The sequence below is a fragment of the Mustela lutreola genome, chromosome 11, assembly GCF_030435805.1.
Source record: "Mustela lutreola isolate mMusLut2 chromosome 11, mMusLut2.pri, whole genome shotgun sequence".
NCBI classification, from domain to species: domain Eukaryota; kingdom Metazoa; phylum Chordata; class Mammalia; order Carnivora; family Mustelidae; genus Mustela; species Mustela lutreola.
In genome coordinates this window covers 63,388,872-63,401,753 of record NC_081300.1, presented here as the reverse complement: position 1 = coordinate 63,401,753, position 12,882 = coordinate 63,388,872, and the positions used below count along the sequence as shown (strand labels likewise).

General features: G+C 50.6%; 1 protein-coding gene across 3 annotated transcripts in view; it reads left to right on the top strand.

Annotated features, from left to right (window-relative positions):
* Nucleotides 1-12,882, top strand: part of KLHL22 (kelch like family member 22) — a 35,604-nt gene that overhangs the window by 12,386 nt on the left and 10,336 nt on the right. For all 3 annotated transcript variants that reach the window (XM_059139352.1, XM_059139351.1, XM_059139350.1), the window contains exons 3-4: nucleotides 3,664-3,829; nucleotides 6,472-7,190. In XM_059139352.1, coding sequence (XP_058995335.1) covers nucleotides 3,664-3,829; nucleotides 6,472-7,190 — 885 coding nt within the window. The remainder of the gene's footprint in view (nucleotides 1-3,663; nucleotides 3,830-6,471; nucleotides 7,191-12,882) is intronic.

The following is a 12,882-nucleotide window of genomic DNA, read 5'->3' as shown; positions in this document are numbered from 1 at the left end:
GTCCATATTCACATTTCCTTAATTGTCCCCAAAATATATTTTGTCTCCTTCCTTCTTACCCTCTTCATTCAGGATCCAGACAAGGTCCACATATTGCAAGGACACTCCAGAGAGTCAGTGTACCACAGAGCACAGGAGAGCACCCTGAGGGGGTGCATGTGGAATAAAATGTGTAGGAATAAATGTGACATGCCAGGGCCAGCTTTGTGAGCAGGTGACCTCCAAGATCTCCACAGAGACACAGAGGCTGGCTTGTGAGATAGAAGAACCCATCGTGTCCATCACAGAGATGCTAGCTCTCTCTGCATCAGTCTGTATGTGTAATGCATTCCTCTTAAAAATACCAAGAGACTTTATGGGGGGGATGGGAGGATTGCACAAACTGATTCTAAAGTCCAGATTTTCAAAAGCAAGCAATGGCCAGGAAGTTACTGAGAAGCTAATAAAAGGAGACTCGCCCTACCCTACGGTCACTCATGTTATGGAGCTGCAGTAATCCAGACTGCTTCTGGTGGCCGCAGAGATGTGGGAACATTACTGGGGAAGTAGTGACTTTGAACACAGACAAAGGCCTGCCAGAAACTTGGTGTGTGGCAAAGAGGGCATCCCAACTTGGGGAAGGAGATGATGGGGTGGCCCTCTCAAGAAACAGTGTTGCCCCTTGGCTGTCGTGTTGTACCAAAATAAACTTCAGGTGGAACAGTTTGTTGTTGTTGCCAAATGATCCTTTATTGAAATGTTTTCCTTTGTAGTTCTTAAGTAGCTGGGCATTCCACTACATACAGCACTGTTGACGTCACCTATGATGTCATGAGGGTAGCAGCCATCAGCATTGCAAGCCACAGCAGGATCACTTTAATGGTTCCAGAGAGTGAGTTCTCTGGCTAACGTGTTGATACCGTCATCAAAAGTGACAGTTCCACTGTGCTTTATGTGCTTCTGCTTCTTTCTTTCTTTCTCTTGGGAGGTTCCTTGAGGGTTTTGATAATCAGGGCAGAGGCAAAAGGTACCATTTCAATCTAGGCCTTTCTGTTCTATGTTTGTTTTAAATTTTAAGTAGGTTCCAACCCCAACCTGGGCTCAAACTGACAACTCTTGAGATCAAGACTTGGGTGCTTAACCAGGTAGTCTGCGGCCTGTCTGCTCTAAAGGATCAGTTTCACTGTAATCCTTAAACTCTTCCCATTACTGGTTGCCTTGGTGATGTCATCACTAACTTTTTTTTTTTTTTTTTAAATCACGAACCTTTTTTGGATACAGTCCCAGGGGGCCAGTCTTGGGGGCCAGGGCAGACATGGCACCGACTTCCCCACCAGTGCACCTCACATGTAAGACTTTGATCTCATTGAGGTCAGACTTGGTGCATGGCAAAATGCATCATAAAATCAAAAGATCTGAGGTAGAAAAAAAAGTTCTACTCATTCGAAAATGGGCAGATTTCGTCAAATTGACAAGATAGAGACTAATAGAGATTGGACAAAGAACCTGGACTGTTGAAAAAAGAATATAGATGGGTGCCTGGGTGGCTCAGTGGTTTAAGGCTCTGCCTTCGGCTCAGGTCCTGATCTCAGGGTCCTGGGATCTAGCCCCATGTTGGGCTCTCTGCTCCGTGGGGAGTCTGCTTCCCCCTTTCTCTCTGCCTGCCTCTACTCTATGCCTACTTGTGATCTCTGTCTATCAAATAAATAAACAAAGTCTTTTTTTTTTTTAAAGATTTTTTGTTTTTTTAGAGATTATATGTCTTTATTTATTTGTCAGCGAGAGAGAGAGAGCGAGCACAGGCAGGCAGAGTGGCAGCAGAGGCAGAGGGAGAAGCAGGCTCCCTGCTGAGCAAGGAGCCCAATATGGGACTCGATCCCAGGACACTGGGATCATGACCTGAGCCGAAGGCAGCTGCTTAACCAACTGAGCCACCCAGGCGTCCCAATAAACAAAATCTTTAAAAAAAGAGGGAGAGAGAATATAGAAATGGCACTTTAAAGGGTGCCTGGCCGGCTCATTTAGATCTCAGCTGAATCTCGGGGTCATGAGATTGAGGCACACGTCAGGCTCTGTGCTGAGTATGGAGCCTGCTTAGGCTTCTCCCTCTCTCTCTCTAAGGAAAAAAAAAAAAGTAACCTGGGTATATTGCGCTGTAGGTTAAATCAACCATGGTAGCCCTTTACATAAAGAAGAGCGGTGCTGCGTATACCATTAAGGAGCCATTTCCAAGATGCATTGTTAAATTATAATGTAACGTAGAGTATAGAGTACATGGACTGCCTTTGGGTGCGGTGCTGCCCTGGGAAGGGCAACTGATGGCCTAGAGCAGAGCAGAGGAGGAGGGCAAGAGGAAAACTTTCACCCTGCTCTGTATTTTAAGTCTTGTACTGCTATATACGTTACCTAGTTGAAAAATAAACAAAATGTAAAAATAACTACTCTTCCCTCTCTGTGTGGCTGTCATGTTCAGCCCTGCTGCCTCCCCTGATCACCCGGCTCTTTTGCCCTGAACAGCTTATTAACTGGCTCCCCAGGATGCCTCAGAGGCATCTCACTGATGGTGACTCCGACCTCACTCTGACCCCTTTCCTCCCAAGTCCCTGTCAGCCCAGCTAACCCAGCCAAAGGGCCCTGGTTCCTCCAGTGCTCTTCTAGATTCAGTCCTTCAACATGTTCTCCCTGCCACCGGGCCCTCCCCAGGCCTGCAGGAACCCTTTTGCCTGAAAAGTCTGCTCACACCACCGTCCTAGGTAAAATTCGCCGACAGAGCTTCATTATGCTTGGAAGCAGGATCTGGCCCTGACTCACCTGCTCACTTCCTCCTTGCGCTGGCCTGGCTGCCTGTGTACTGAGCTCATCCCTGCCCCAGGACTTGAGCTCCTGTCTTCTCCGCCTGGAATGCCATCCACTGGCTGGTGAGGTGTCATCCAGCCCTGTCTCAGCCTATCCCTGCTCCTCCTCACTCTCTCCCTGTTCCCCCTCTCCCAGCCAGGTGCTCCTAGATCATACACCCTCTTGTGCTTCATCCTAGCATTTCCACACTCAGAAATCCCTTGTTTTTTACTTGCTGTCCTCCCTAGCATCAAATTCCTTGTAAGTGGGAGTCTTAACCACTTTACTTGACAGTTAATCCTTTGACTCTAAATGGTACTGGCATTTAGTTAGGTGCTCAGTATATTTTGAATGGATTGACTTTTATGACTTGTTTCCCATTTATTCATTCATCCATTCATTCATGACGTGTTCTGGGCTGCAGCGTGTAATCCAGGAAGTGTATTGTGGATGCAGCAGAAAGCAAGCCAGATGCTGTCCCTGGCTCCAGGAGTCTCAGGTGCCACACCCTGCAGCACGTGAAATGCGGACAGTGATTTCTAGTATGGCTGTCCAAACTTGATCAGGAGCTGGTGGGCACTTTCCGTGGTAAGACTCAGTGCTCAGAGCAAACCACTGTTCTGTTGCACATCACTGCTGGGTCAGTCTGCCTCCTGCTCCCCCTTGCTCTCTGCAGGCTGGGCTGGTAACCTAATTGATACTGATTTGCTCATTATGGGGCTTGAACTCATGACCCTGAGATGAGACCTGAGCTGAGATCAAGAGATGGACACAGACTGAGCCACCCAGATGCTGCTATGATTGATACAGATTGATATGACAGCACTTTTTCATGTTTTTACTTTGCAGAGGGATGTTTGCTGGGGGATTGAAGGAGATGGAGCAGGAAGAGGTGCTGATCCACGGCGTGTCCTACAATGCCATGTGCCAAATCCTGCATTTCATTTATACCTCTGAGCTGGAGCTCAGCCTGAGCAATGTCCAGGAGACGCTGGTCGCCGCCTGCCAGCTGCAGGTGAGGCTGCCCTCGCTCCAGCAAAGCAGACCCAGGTGTATCCCCAGGTGTCTGCCGGACAGTGGCGTGAGGGGGATCAGCAGGTGAGGGTATCAGGCAGCAAAGGAGACTGCAGGTAGGGCAGAGCCTCGAGGGTGGTACACAGCTCAGCCAGCCCTAGGCACCAAACCATAGCTGCTCCAAACACCTCCAGGCCCAGGCTCCTTTGCCCTCTGCCCTTCTGCTGGTTCCTTTCCTTCTGCCTGTAAACATGTAGGCCAACCCTGAGGCAGGTGTGTGATGTCCCGTGTGTCCTGGTGTCAGATGAAGCCGAGCTGCCCCCACAGTTGCCCAGGCCTTTTCTGCTCATCCACCTCACTTGGCTTGCCAGTCTCTTTGAAACTACTTTTCATTTTTGTCATTGAATTTTGAATACTTGTTTTCCTACAGAACTCAGAAAGTTTTCTGAGGCTTTGACAGCGTGACTTACGTTTTAGAAGGCTGTATGACCTCGGTGGCGTTGGTGCAGTCACGCAAGGGCTGGGCCTGCACGTGCCTTTGCTTTCAGGAGCCGTTGTCAGATGTCTCATCTGGCTGAAGAGACGTCTCATCTTACATTTGTTGAAAGTGAAAGTGAAATCCTATGCTGAATTCATTATCCTGACCTTTTTTTCAGGTCAGAACATGTTTGGGGCCATCAGCAAAAACTCAAGTTGGGAAAGCCAAGCTGTTCAGGGGTGTCTGGAGCCCTCACACTGCGGCAGGGCCCCAGCAGTTCCCTGCGCCGTCTCTCTCAGATCGGGGGTGGGGGGCACTTGGCCTCTGCTTGCTGGGCTGGTTTGACCCTGGCTTGCCATATGCAATGAGTAGATGGACTTGAGCCAGTGTTCCTGAGCACGTTAGCACTTCCGAGGCCATTGTGGGGGCAGCACGTGATGTAGAGCCTCTGCTTTACCTCAAGCAGCTCAGCTTTTGGGGGTTTTATTTTTAACATAGTGGGCTTCTATGCAGTGTGTTTAAAGCAAGTCCTACTTGGTATAACAGTTCCAAGTCCATAGGCCCACCATGGTCATGTTTGTTCATGTAGCCAGTGACCACGTGCTCCCCTTGTACTGTCCCTGGCCCTAGCTCAGGATCACACTGTTCCTGGTGTCCCCAGAGACCTGGATCTGAATCCCAGCAAGACTGTCACCATAGGATAACCCCCAGAAAGGGCTCCTTCCAGGCCTCTCATGGGGCTCCTGCACTGGGTAGACCTGGAGTGATTCCTCTGTAAGCTTCCCTAGCAGAGGACACCCCCTGTTGTGACAGTGAGGATGGGAAAGAGAGGGTGACATGGCCCCTAGGTTCTTCAGAAGTTGCTTCTCATGCCCACTGAGGGCTCTTTGCTCACACTTCCTCCCTAGAACCTGGTCAGTGTCCTGGCCCGTGACAGATCAGAAGTAGTTTTTTAGGAAGAAGAGGCAAAGCAGAAGTGCCAGGCAAGAGAGAAAATGGGTAGTCAAGTGAAGACTTCGAGGACCTAACAGAGCCCTACGGGGACATTCCATCTGGGGCAGACACATGCCTGGCACTTCACAGGTTTCCATTCAGCTCTTGGCTAATGACCTGGAAAGCACGGAGTGTTTTTGAAATGAGAAAAAATATAAAGATAAGATTTTTACATGTTTATTGTTAAGCTTCACATACCAGCAGAATTACTTTATGTGTACTGGTTAATTTGTTGATGATGAGTGAAGTATTCCCATTTTTAGAGCAATTTCAAAATCCTCTTTTCCTAAACAACTTAGCAGTGCCTGGGCAGCTTTCCCCAGAGCCCTCCTCTCTATCTCCTTCACCCGGCCATGCTCTGATTGTCTCAGCACAGGCTGGCCTCTAAGCCTGTGGCTCACTTCTCAGCTGCCACCTCAGCACTGTTCCGTCTTGCCCTCCTTTCAACCCACCAGTTCTGCATGACTGGAAAAGGACAGGTTTCGGCCACCTGGGGCCCCTGTGCTAGCCAGAGTCATGTAGGTCTCTCCCCAGGCAGGATGGCTTCTAGCCTTTCAAGAACTTAGTGGGGTTCCCAGGAAGGGTGCTGGGTGAGCATCTGAAATGCCCTGCTGGCAGTTCCTAGCTCCTGGGGGGTTCAGGGCCCTGCTACTGGGGTAGGGGGTGGCTCCCTGGGGCTGCAGCTTGGGCTAAGCCCACAGTTGTTGGTGGGGGGTGGGGGAGAAGAGAGCTGAATGACTTGTAGACAGCCTGGGTTCCCAGATGCCTTCCAGAGCAGGGGTGGCTGATGTGGTGGCCACTGAACTGCCTCTTGATTCTCTGGAGATTCACTACTTTTGATTTGAAAGGGTCCGCTCTGTACCAGATAGTTCCTGGGTACAGTCTCATTTTCAATTTATTCCTCTCCACTTATAGAGGAGGAAACCGAGGCTCAGAGCAGTTAAGAACGTGCCACAGATCTCTTCCAAGCCTGGATTTAGACCCAGTCAGTCTGCAGTGAGCCCCAGTCGCCTCTAGAGCTGGGGGAGAACAGCAGCGCCACGCCTCCACTTCAGGAAAGGTTGGGGGCAGCGGTGGGGGGGCCAGCTGTAGCCATTGGCTGTTACCCTCTGTCTCCCTCACCCAGACACTGTTCCCAGCTCAGGCTCGAACGGGGCTTATTCTCTTCACAGATCCCAGAGATCATCCATTTCTGCTGTGATTTCCTCATGTCCTGGGTAGACGAAGAGAACATCCTTGATGTCTACCGGCTGGCGGAGCTGTTTGACTTGAGCCGTCTGACTGAGCAGCTGGACACCTACATCCTCAAAAACTTTGTGGCCTTCTCTCGGACTGACAAGTACCGCCAGCTTCCCCTGGAGAAGGTCTACTCCCTCCTCAGCAGCAACCGCCTGGAGGTCTCCTGCGAGACTGAAGTGTATGAGGGCGCCCTGCTCTACCATTACACCCTGGAGCAGGTGCAGGCCGACCAGATCTCACTGCACGAGCCCCCCAAGCTCCTGGAGACAGTGCGCTTTCCCCTGATGGAAGCTGAGGTCCTCCAGCGGCTGCACGACAAGCTGGACCCCAGCCCGCTGAGGGACACGGTGGCCGGCGCGCTCATGTACCACCGCAACGAGAGCCTGCAGCCCAGCCTGCAGGGCCCTCAGACAGAGCTGCGCTCGGACTTCCAGTGCGTCGTGGGTTTCGGGGGCATTCACTCCACGCCATCCACTGTCCTCAGCGACCAGGCCAAGTACCTGAACCCCCTGCTGGGAGAGTGGAAGCACTTCACCGCCTCCCTGGCCCCCCGCATGTCCAACCAGGGCATCGCGGTGCTCAACAACTTTGTGTACCTGATCGGAGGGGACAACAATGTCCAGGGCTTCCGCGCCGAGTCCCGGTGCTGGAGGTAGGCGAGGGTGCTCGGCTGAGGTATGGTCTGTGGGTGATGCTGTCATATGTGAATTACAGGCTCTGTGGGCTCAGAGGCTGCTGTGGGGGGGTTCTGCGAGGGCTGAGGCACTAGCCTTATAAATTAGTCTGTGGCTTGCTAGGATGCGCCACCTTATAAAGTCCAGGTTAATTTGGAGAGTTCGGCCGCGATGAGGCAAGGAAGAAGGCACCAGGCGTGCATGTTTTCACTCTTGTCTTCTCAAAGCCACTCATTGTGGGTCACACACCCAGCTGTCTTGCGGGGGAGAGGCTAGGTTGTGAATGACTATGCATTTGGACCCGCTGGACAGGGCTCGGCCTCAGAAGGAGGGGACTGAGTTGCCAGGAGCACTGGGCAGGGCAGCTGCTCCTTCTGTCTTGCCCTCTCCAGCTTTGACATATCTCGTCCCAGGTTCCCTTTGCCCGTCAGCTGTGCTCCGCTCTCTTAACCACAGCCCCTGGTGGAGAGTGGCTTCCTGTCCTCCCTCCCTCTTTTGTAGTATAGAGTCCTCAGCCCAGGGAACCGAAAAAGCCAACAGGCATCAGTGAGCCTCATGTGAGATTTCATTACCCCTGCCTGCCCTGGCAGTGGTGTTGGTGGGCTCGGGGTCCCCCAAGGTCTTCCAAGCAGGCAGTTTTCCAAGAGCAGAAGGTGTGATGTACTATGTATGTTTTTTCTATGTTAGGTCTTTATACACAGTTCATGGTTCATAGCATCCAAAACCCTTGGAATTTCCTAAGAGGAGAGCACTGATTCTGTCTTTTGCTGTTAAGAGAGTTATTGTGAGAATGGCACTTCCAAGTGCCTTCCCTAGGAACTACACTCCGCATTTTAGCATCGAGCGGCCAGAACTTTGAACTTTTTTTGTGACTCTGGAAGCCCCTGAGTGTGAGGGGTTGCTGGTCCCCAGGAGAACCAATCCTGCCCCTTAGAAAGTTGGAATTTTAGTCACGCCCTCTGACATTGGGGAGAGGAGAATGGCCTGTTGTTGAATCAGTTGCCAATGGGCAGTGATTTAATCAAGTGTGCCTATGTAGCAAAGTCTTCATAAAAAAACAAAAAGAGAGGGTTGGGAGAGCTTCAGGGTTGGTGACCACTCAGTCTGGAGGTGCTGGGAGAGTGACACACCGTCCTGGAGGGGGCGTGGAAGCTCCCTACTCTTTCCCCAGACCTTGCTCTTTGTATCTCTTTCTGTCTGGCCGTTCTGATTTATATCTTTTTATAATAAATAATCTAGTAAGTGTAATGTTTCTCTGAGTTCTATGAACTGCTCTGGCAGATTAATGAAACCCAAGGAAGGGGGTTTTGAGAATCTCTGATTTATGGCCAGTTGGCCAGAGGTACAACCTGGTGCTTGTGATTGGCATTGTGGGCTGGAGGGGGTCACTGGAACCTCCCATTGGTAGCCGGTAGGTCAGAAGCATAGATAACAGGCTGGGCTTATGACTAGTGTCTGAAATGGGGACGCTGGGGAAGGGTGGTACCAGCCTATGGAGTGAGCCATCGTACTGTGGGATCTGATGCTACCTCCGGGTAGATAGCGTTGGGATTGAGTTGAATTGTAGGACGCTTAGTTGGCATCCAGAGGATTGCTTAACGGTGTAGAGAAAATGTCATGCTCCCTGCCCCAACACACACATTGGAATTGAGTGCAGGAACCCGAAAGAGGGGATTTTGTGGACTGTCCTGGTCTGTAGGATGCTTCTGGCTCTGTCAGTCTATTGAGCTGTAGGATGCTTCCGGCTCTGTTACTCTATTGAGCTATCCACTTTTGGGGGCAGAACAGAGGAATCAGGGTAGATCCCCACAGCCTCAGCTACCATTAGATATCCAGGGCCCCTCCACTGTACTTTGGTTTGATTGTGTGGGATTTGATATGTGTGGGAAGTCTCCATCTTTTGCAAGCTGAAAGAAAGCTGGTAAGAAAGAGAGAGTGCTAGCTGCTTCCATGGCTATGAGTTAGGTGCTGACCAAGTTCAAATTCATGTTTCCTTCTTTGGGGGTGGGGGTGGGGTCTGGCCTGTCCTTGTCTCTTGGAAGTGAGCATGAGGTGACTTTGAGGGGAGAGCTCCAGCCCCTTCTGCTTTCTGGGCTCCAGGAAGCAATCACCTCTTTTAAACTGAAGAGCCCAAAGCTTGGCAGCTCAACTGCAGTTAAACACAGGACAGACTGAGTTCAGAAAGGAGGAAACAATATGTTCATTTTCTCCCTAACCAAATACCCTCCACAGTGGGTGTGGCAGCACCAGGTCAGCCTTCCCTTGAAAAGCCTCAAAGCTGCTTTTTTAGGGGCCTGTTTCCGCGTTGGGAAGGCCAAGGCCAGACCTCCCTGCTGAGGGCAGCCCACAGACCTGCAAAACAGATCTCTCCAGGGTGTTGTGGTCACCAGTCCTTATCATACAGTGGGGTGGTTGTGTGCCCACAGGGAGGCTGTGGGGCTTTCCCACAGTGGGGGCTGCTGCCTGCCCTTGGTCTGCCCTTTTACTGACTTGCTATCAGTTTCACTCAAGACCGGTGTAAATTTCCCAAGCCAAACTCTGGAAAATGCTAGTATCGGCAGCAATGTTTGATAACCACTGCCTCAAACTCCAGTGACAAGTTTGGGTCATTGTGGCAGGTGGGGTGGGTGAGACCTGCCTGGCAGGGGAGGCATTCTGAAGGGATTGGGGTGCCATGTCTGCACCCCTGGGTGGTGGGCAGGACCCTGGGGTCTGTCACCTCTACAGGGTGGGAGTTCCATCAGTCTCCTCGTAGACTTCTAAAACTGCCAGATGGATCTTAATTGGAATGGTCTAAGAGTTTGGTTCTCTCCTTTCTCCCATTCCTTAGTTTATGAGCCTTAGATCTACAGACTCTCAGAATACAAGAAGACAAAATTTGCAATTAGGGTTTGCACTTGGGGTGCTAGAGACTTCTCAGGTTATGTCAGAGCATTGGTATCCAGAACCTGCATGTAAGAAGTCAGCTGTCTTGGAGCAAATTGTATTGTACTCCCCCCTACTTTTCAAAGTCTACGTTACTCCACTTTGCTCTTGTGAAAGACCTACATTAGTGCCTGTTTTCACTAACCAGTAGAATTCCAAGGAGGATTTTTGCTTTTACAAAAAGATTAAAAGCGAAGATAGTGTTCGGCATTGGTTTTGCAGCAAGCCTGTACAGAGGCAACATGCACCCTTGAGTGAGAGTGGGACCTCCAGATGCCTTCCCTGGAAACTACAGTCAGCATCTCAGCATCAAGTGGCCAGCACTTTGAACTCTGTGAGCATCTGTGCTTTGTCTCTGTTTCTTTTGTGCCTCCATTAGCAAGCAGTGACCTAAGGTATCAGAAAGGCCCTAAGAACGGTTATTTTTTGGGTCTGGAAACACTCTCATTTTTAACCCACATGAATTAATTGTATTTGCTTTGTTTTATGCCATTTCAGCTTTTGAAAGGTTTCCAAGGAACACCCTGCTTTCAGATGGGGGGACCTGTGCTGACTGTCCACCTCACCCATGGTCTGTTGGACCCTTCTTAGAATAGAAACTTGTTTTCTCCCTTAGGCATTTCTGTGGCTATTCATATTTCAAAATATATTTTTAAAATTTCCTTGATTATAATGGATATAGGCATGGGGATGCTTAAGTTGTGGAAACACAGAAGAAAAATGGTCTGCCCAATTTAACAAAGACCTCAGAGCATTTCTTTTTGACTCTAGCTTGCACTTCTGAGTTTGCAGTAGGGTGATCCAAAATCTGCCTTAAAGTGACTAAAACTGTTTATATCTTTATATAGCTCCTTTTTATTAGAAAAAACATTACTTGAGGATTTATTCCAATGAAGTAGAAAATCCAATAAAATGGGAAATGTGGAATATAGGACACAGTGGAGAGATAAGAAGTGAGCACAACTGCGGTTGCGTCTGAATTATTGATGTATAGTGTGTGTATGTGTAGTATGTTTTGTGTGTGTGTGTGTCTGAAACCACAGATCCATATGAATGCATCCAAGGAAGCTGTGAGGGCAGGAGACCAGAAGGAAGCAAGCGGAAGCATCTGTGGGTCTTATCTCACTCTGGTGGAAGATGCTGACTTGCAGTTGACCAGAAATAGGGGTGGGGGAGACATGTACATACATGAATGAGTGTCGTGTACAGGAAAGGCAGTGGGAAGCGCCCATCCCAGTCACTTGGCAGGGCCTCCGTGAGTGCTGAGCCCCTGGAATGGCCTTGCTGCCTGTCTCCAGCTAGACCTTGGACTGGCTCGCCCCGGGCCCTTCCTGGTCTCTCCATGAGAGAGCTCTGCCCTCCCAGCCCCTGCTATCCAGGGATCCAGTGGATCATGACTTCTAGGTAGATCACCCTCTCTGTACCTCTACAGTTGAAAGAAGTGTGCTTGTCTGGAGTTTCCCTTCGGGGTCCCTGCACCGAGCACCATGCCTGATCCACATTGGGTGGCCAGCGATGACTGAATGATTGCACTGTTGGTAATTTTTGTTTAAGTCATCGAGCAGACAGTGTGCGATCTGCCCCTAGCTACAATGAGGACTAGGAATACAGACTTGAACCAGTCCTTTACGAACTCCCTTTCGGTGTGACAAGGACTCTTTTCATATGCATTGTCCTTTCTGAGTCCTTGTGATAGCTTTCATAGGCAGGCGGCACCCTCCCCTCACCAGGCGCAGAAACTGGGTAAATGCTGGAGTGGGGAGAACTGATGCCTGCACACACCCAGCTGGACCGGGGGCAGACCAGCTCCCAAACCTGGGTCTCTGTGACCCGTGTGCATGTGCTTTCTCTCCTGTTCGCCCCAGCTGTTGAGGCGTCCTGTTTCCTGCCATTCCTGGCTGGCAGGGAGGAGCTGGCTGAAATGCGCAGGCAGGCAGGAGGAGCCGCAGAGCATATCTCACTCGTGCTTTGAGGCAAAGGTTGAAATCTGTCTGTCCACCAACTGTATATGGCACCAACCAAAGAAAACTGTTCCTTCTCTAATGAGCCCCTTGAAGTTCAGCTCATCCCCTTGGAGTTGGTCTTTCTGTGGAGAAGCAAAAACCACTTATCTGAAAGCAGCTATAATTATGCACGAGCTCTTGAGGAAGGAGACTGCAGAAGCAGGCACTCAGAACTGGTACCAGAGTGGACGACCAGGGGAAAAGGGCCAGACTCTGTTTGGTGGGGAAAGAGGACTCTGGGGCTCGGGCCCACAGGGTCCTGGTCACTTAAGGCTCTATAATCCTCCGTATTCACCCAAATAGCATACCTGCCTGCATGTCCTGCAAAGTGCCAGGCCTGTGGCATGGAGTGGGGCAGGGCTGAGTGCCGGCAAGGCAGGTGTGTAGATTGGCCTGTGAAGGGCCTCAGCTGCTAGGCTGGGTAAGGATTTTGGTATGAGTGGGGGCTTGCTGGTGAGTGTGGGATCGGGTGAGCAGAGGGAGCACGGGCTTCCGTTCGGACTGGTGAACAGCCAGCTGGAGAGGGCTAGGAGGCCTTTGCTGTGTGGGTCCAGCATGCCAGAGGATGAAGTGAGGGGTGATGTGGGTCTCCCAGGAAGGCTGCGATTGCCTGTGCTGAGTATGCAAATGAAGGCCTTCAAAGGCCCATGAAGGGCAGAGGACTCTCAGAACTGTGGGAAGGGGTAGTTGCACAAAGGAGCTCGTGATGAAGCTGCTGCTTGGGGATATGACTTTTTGCAAA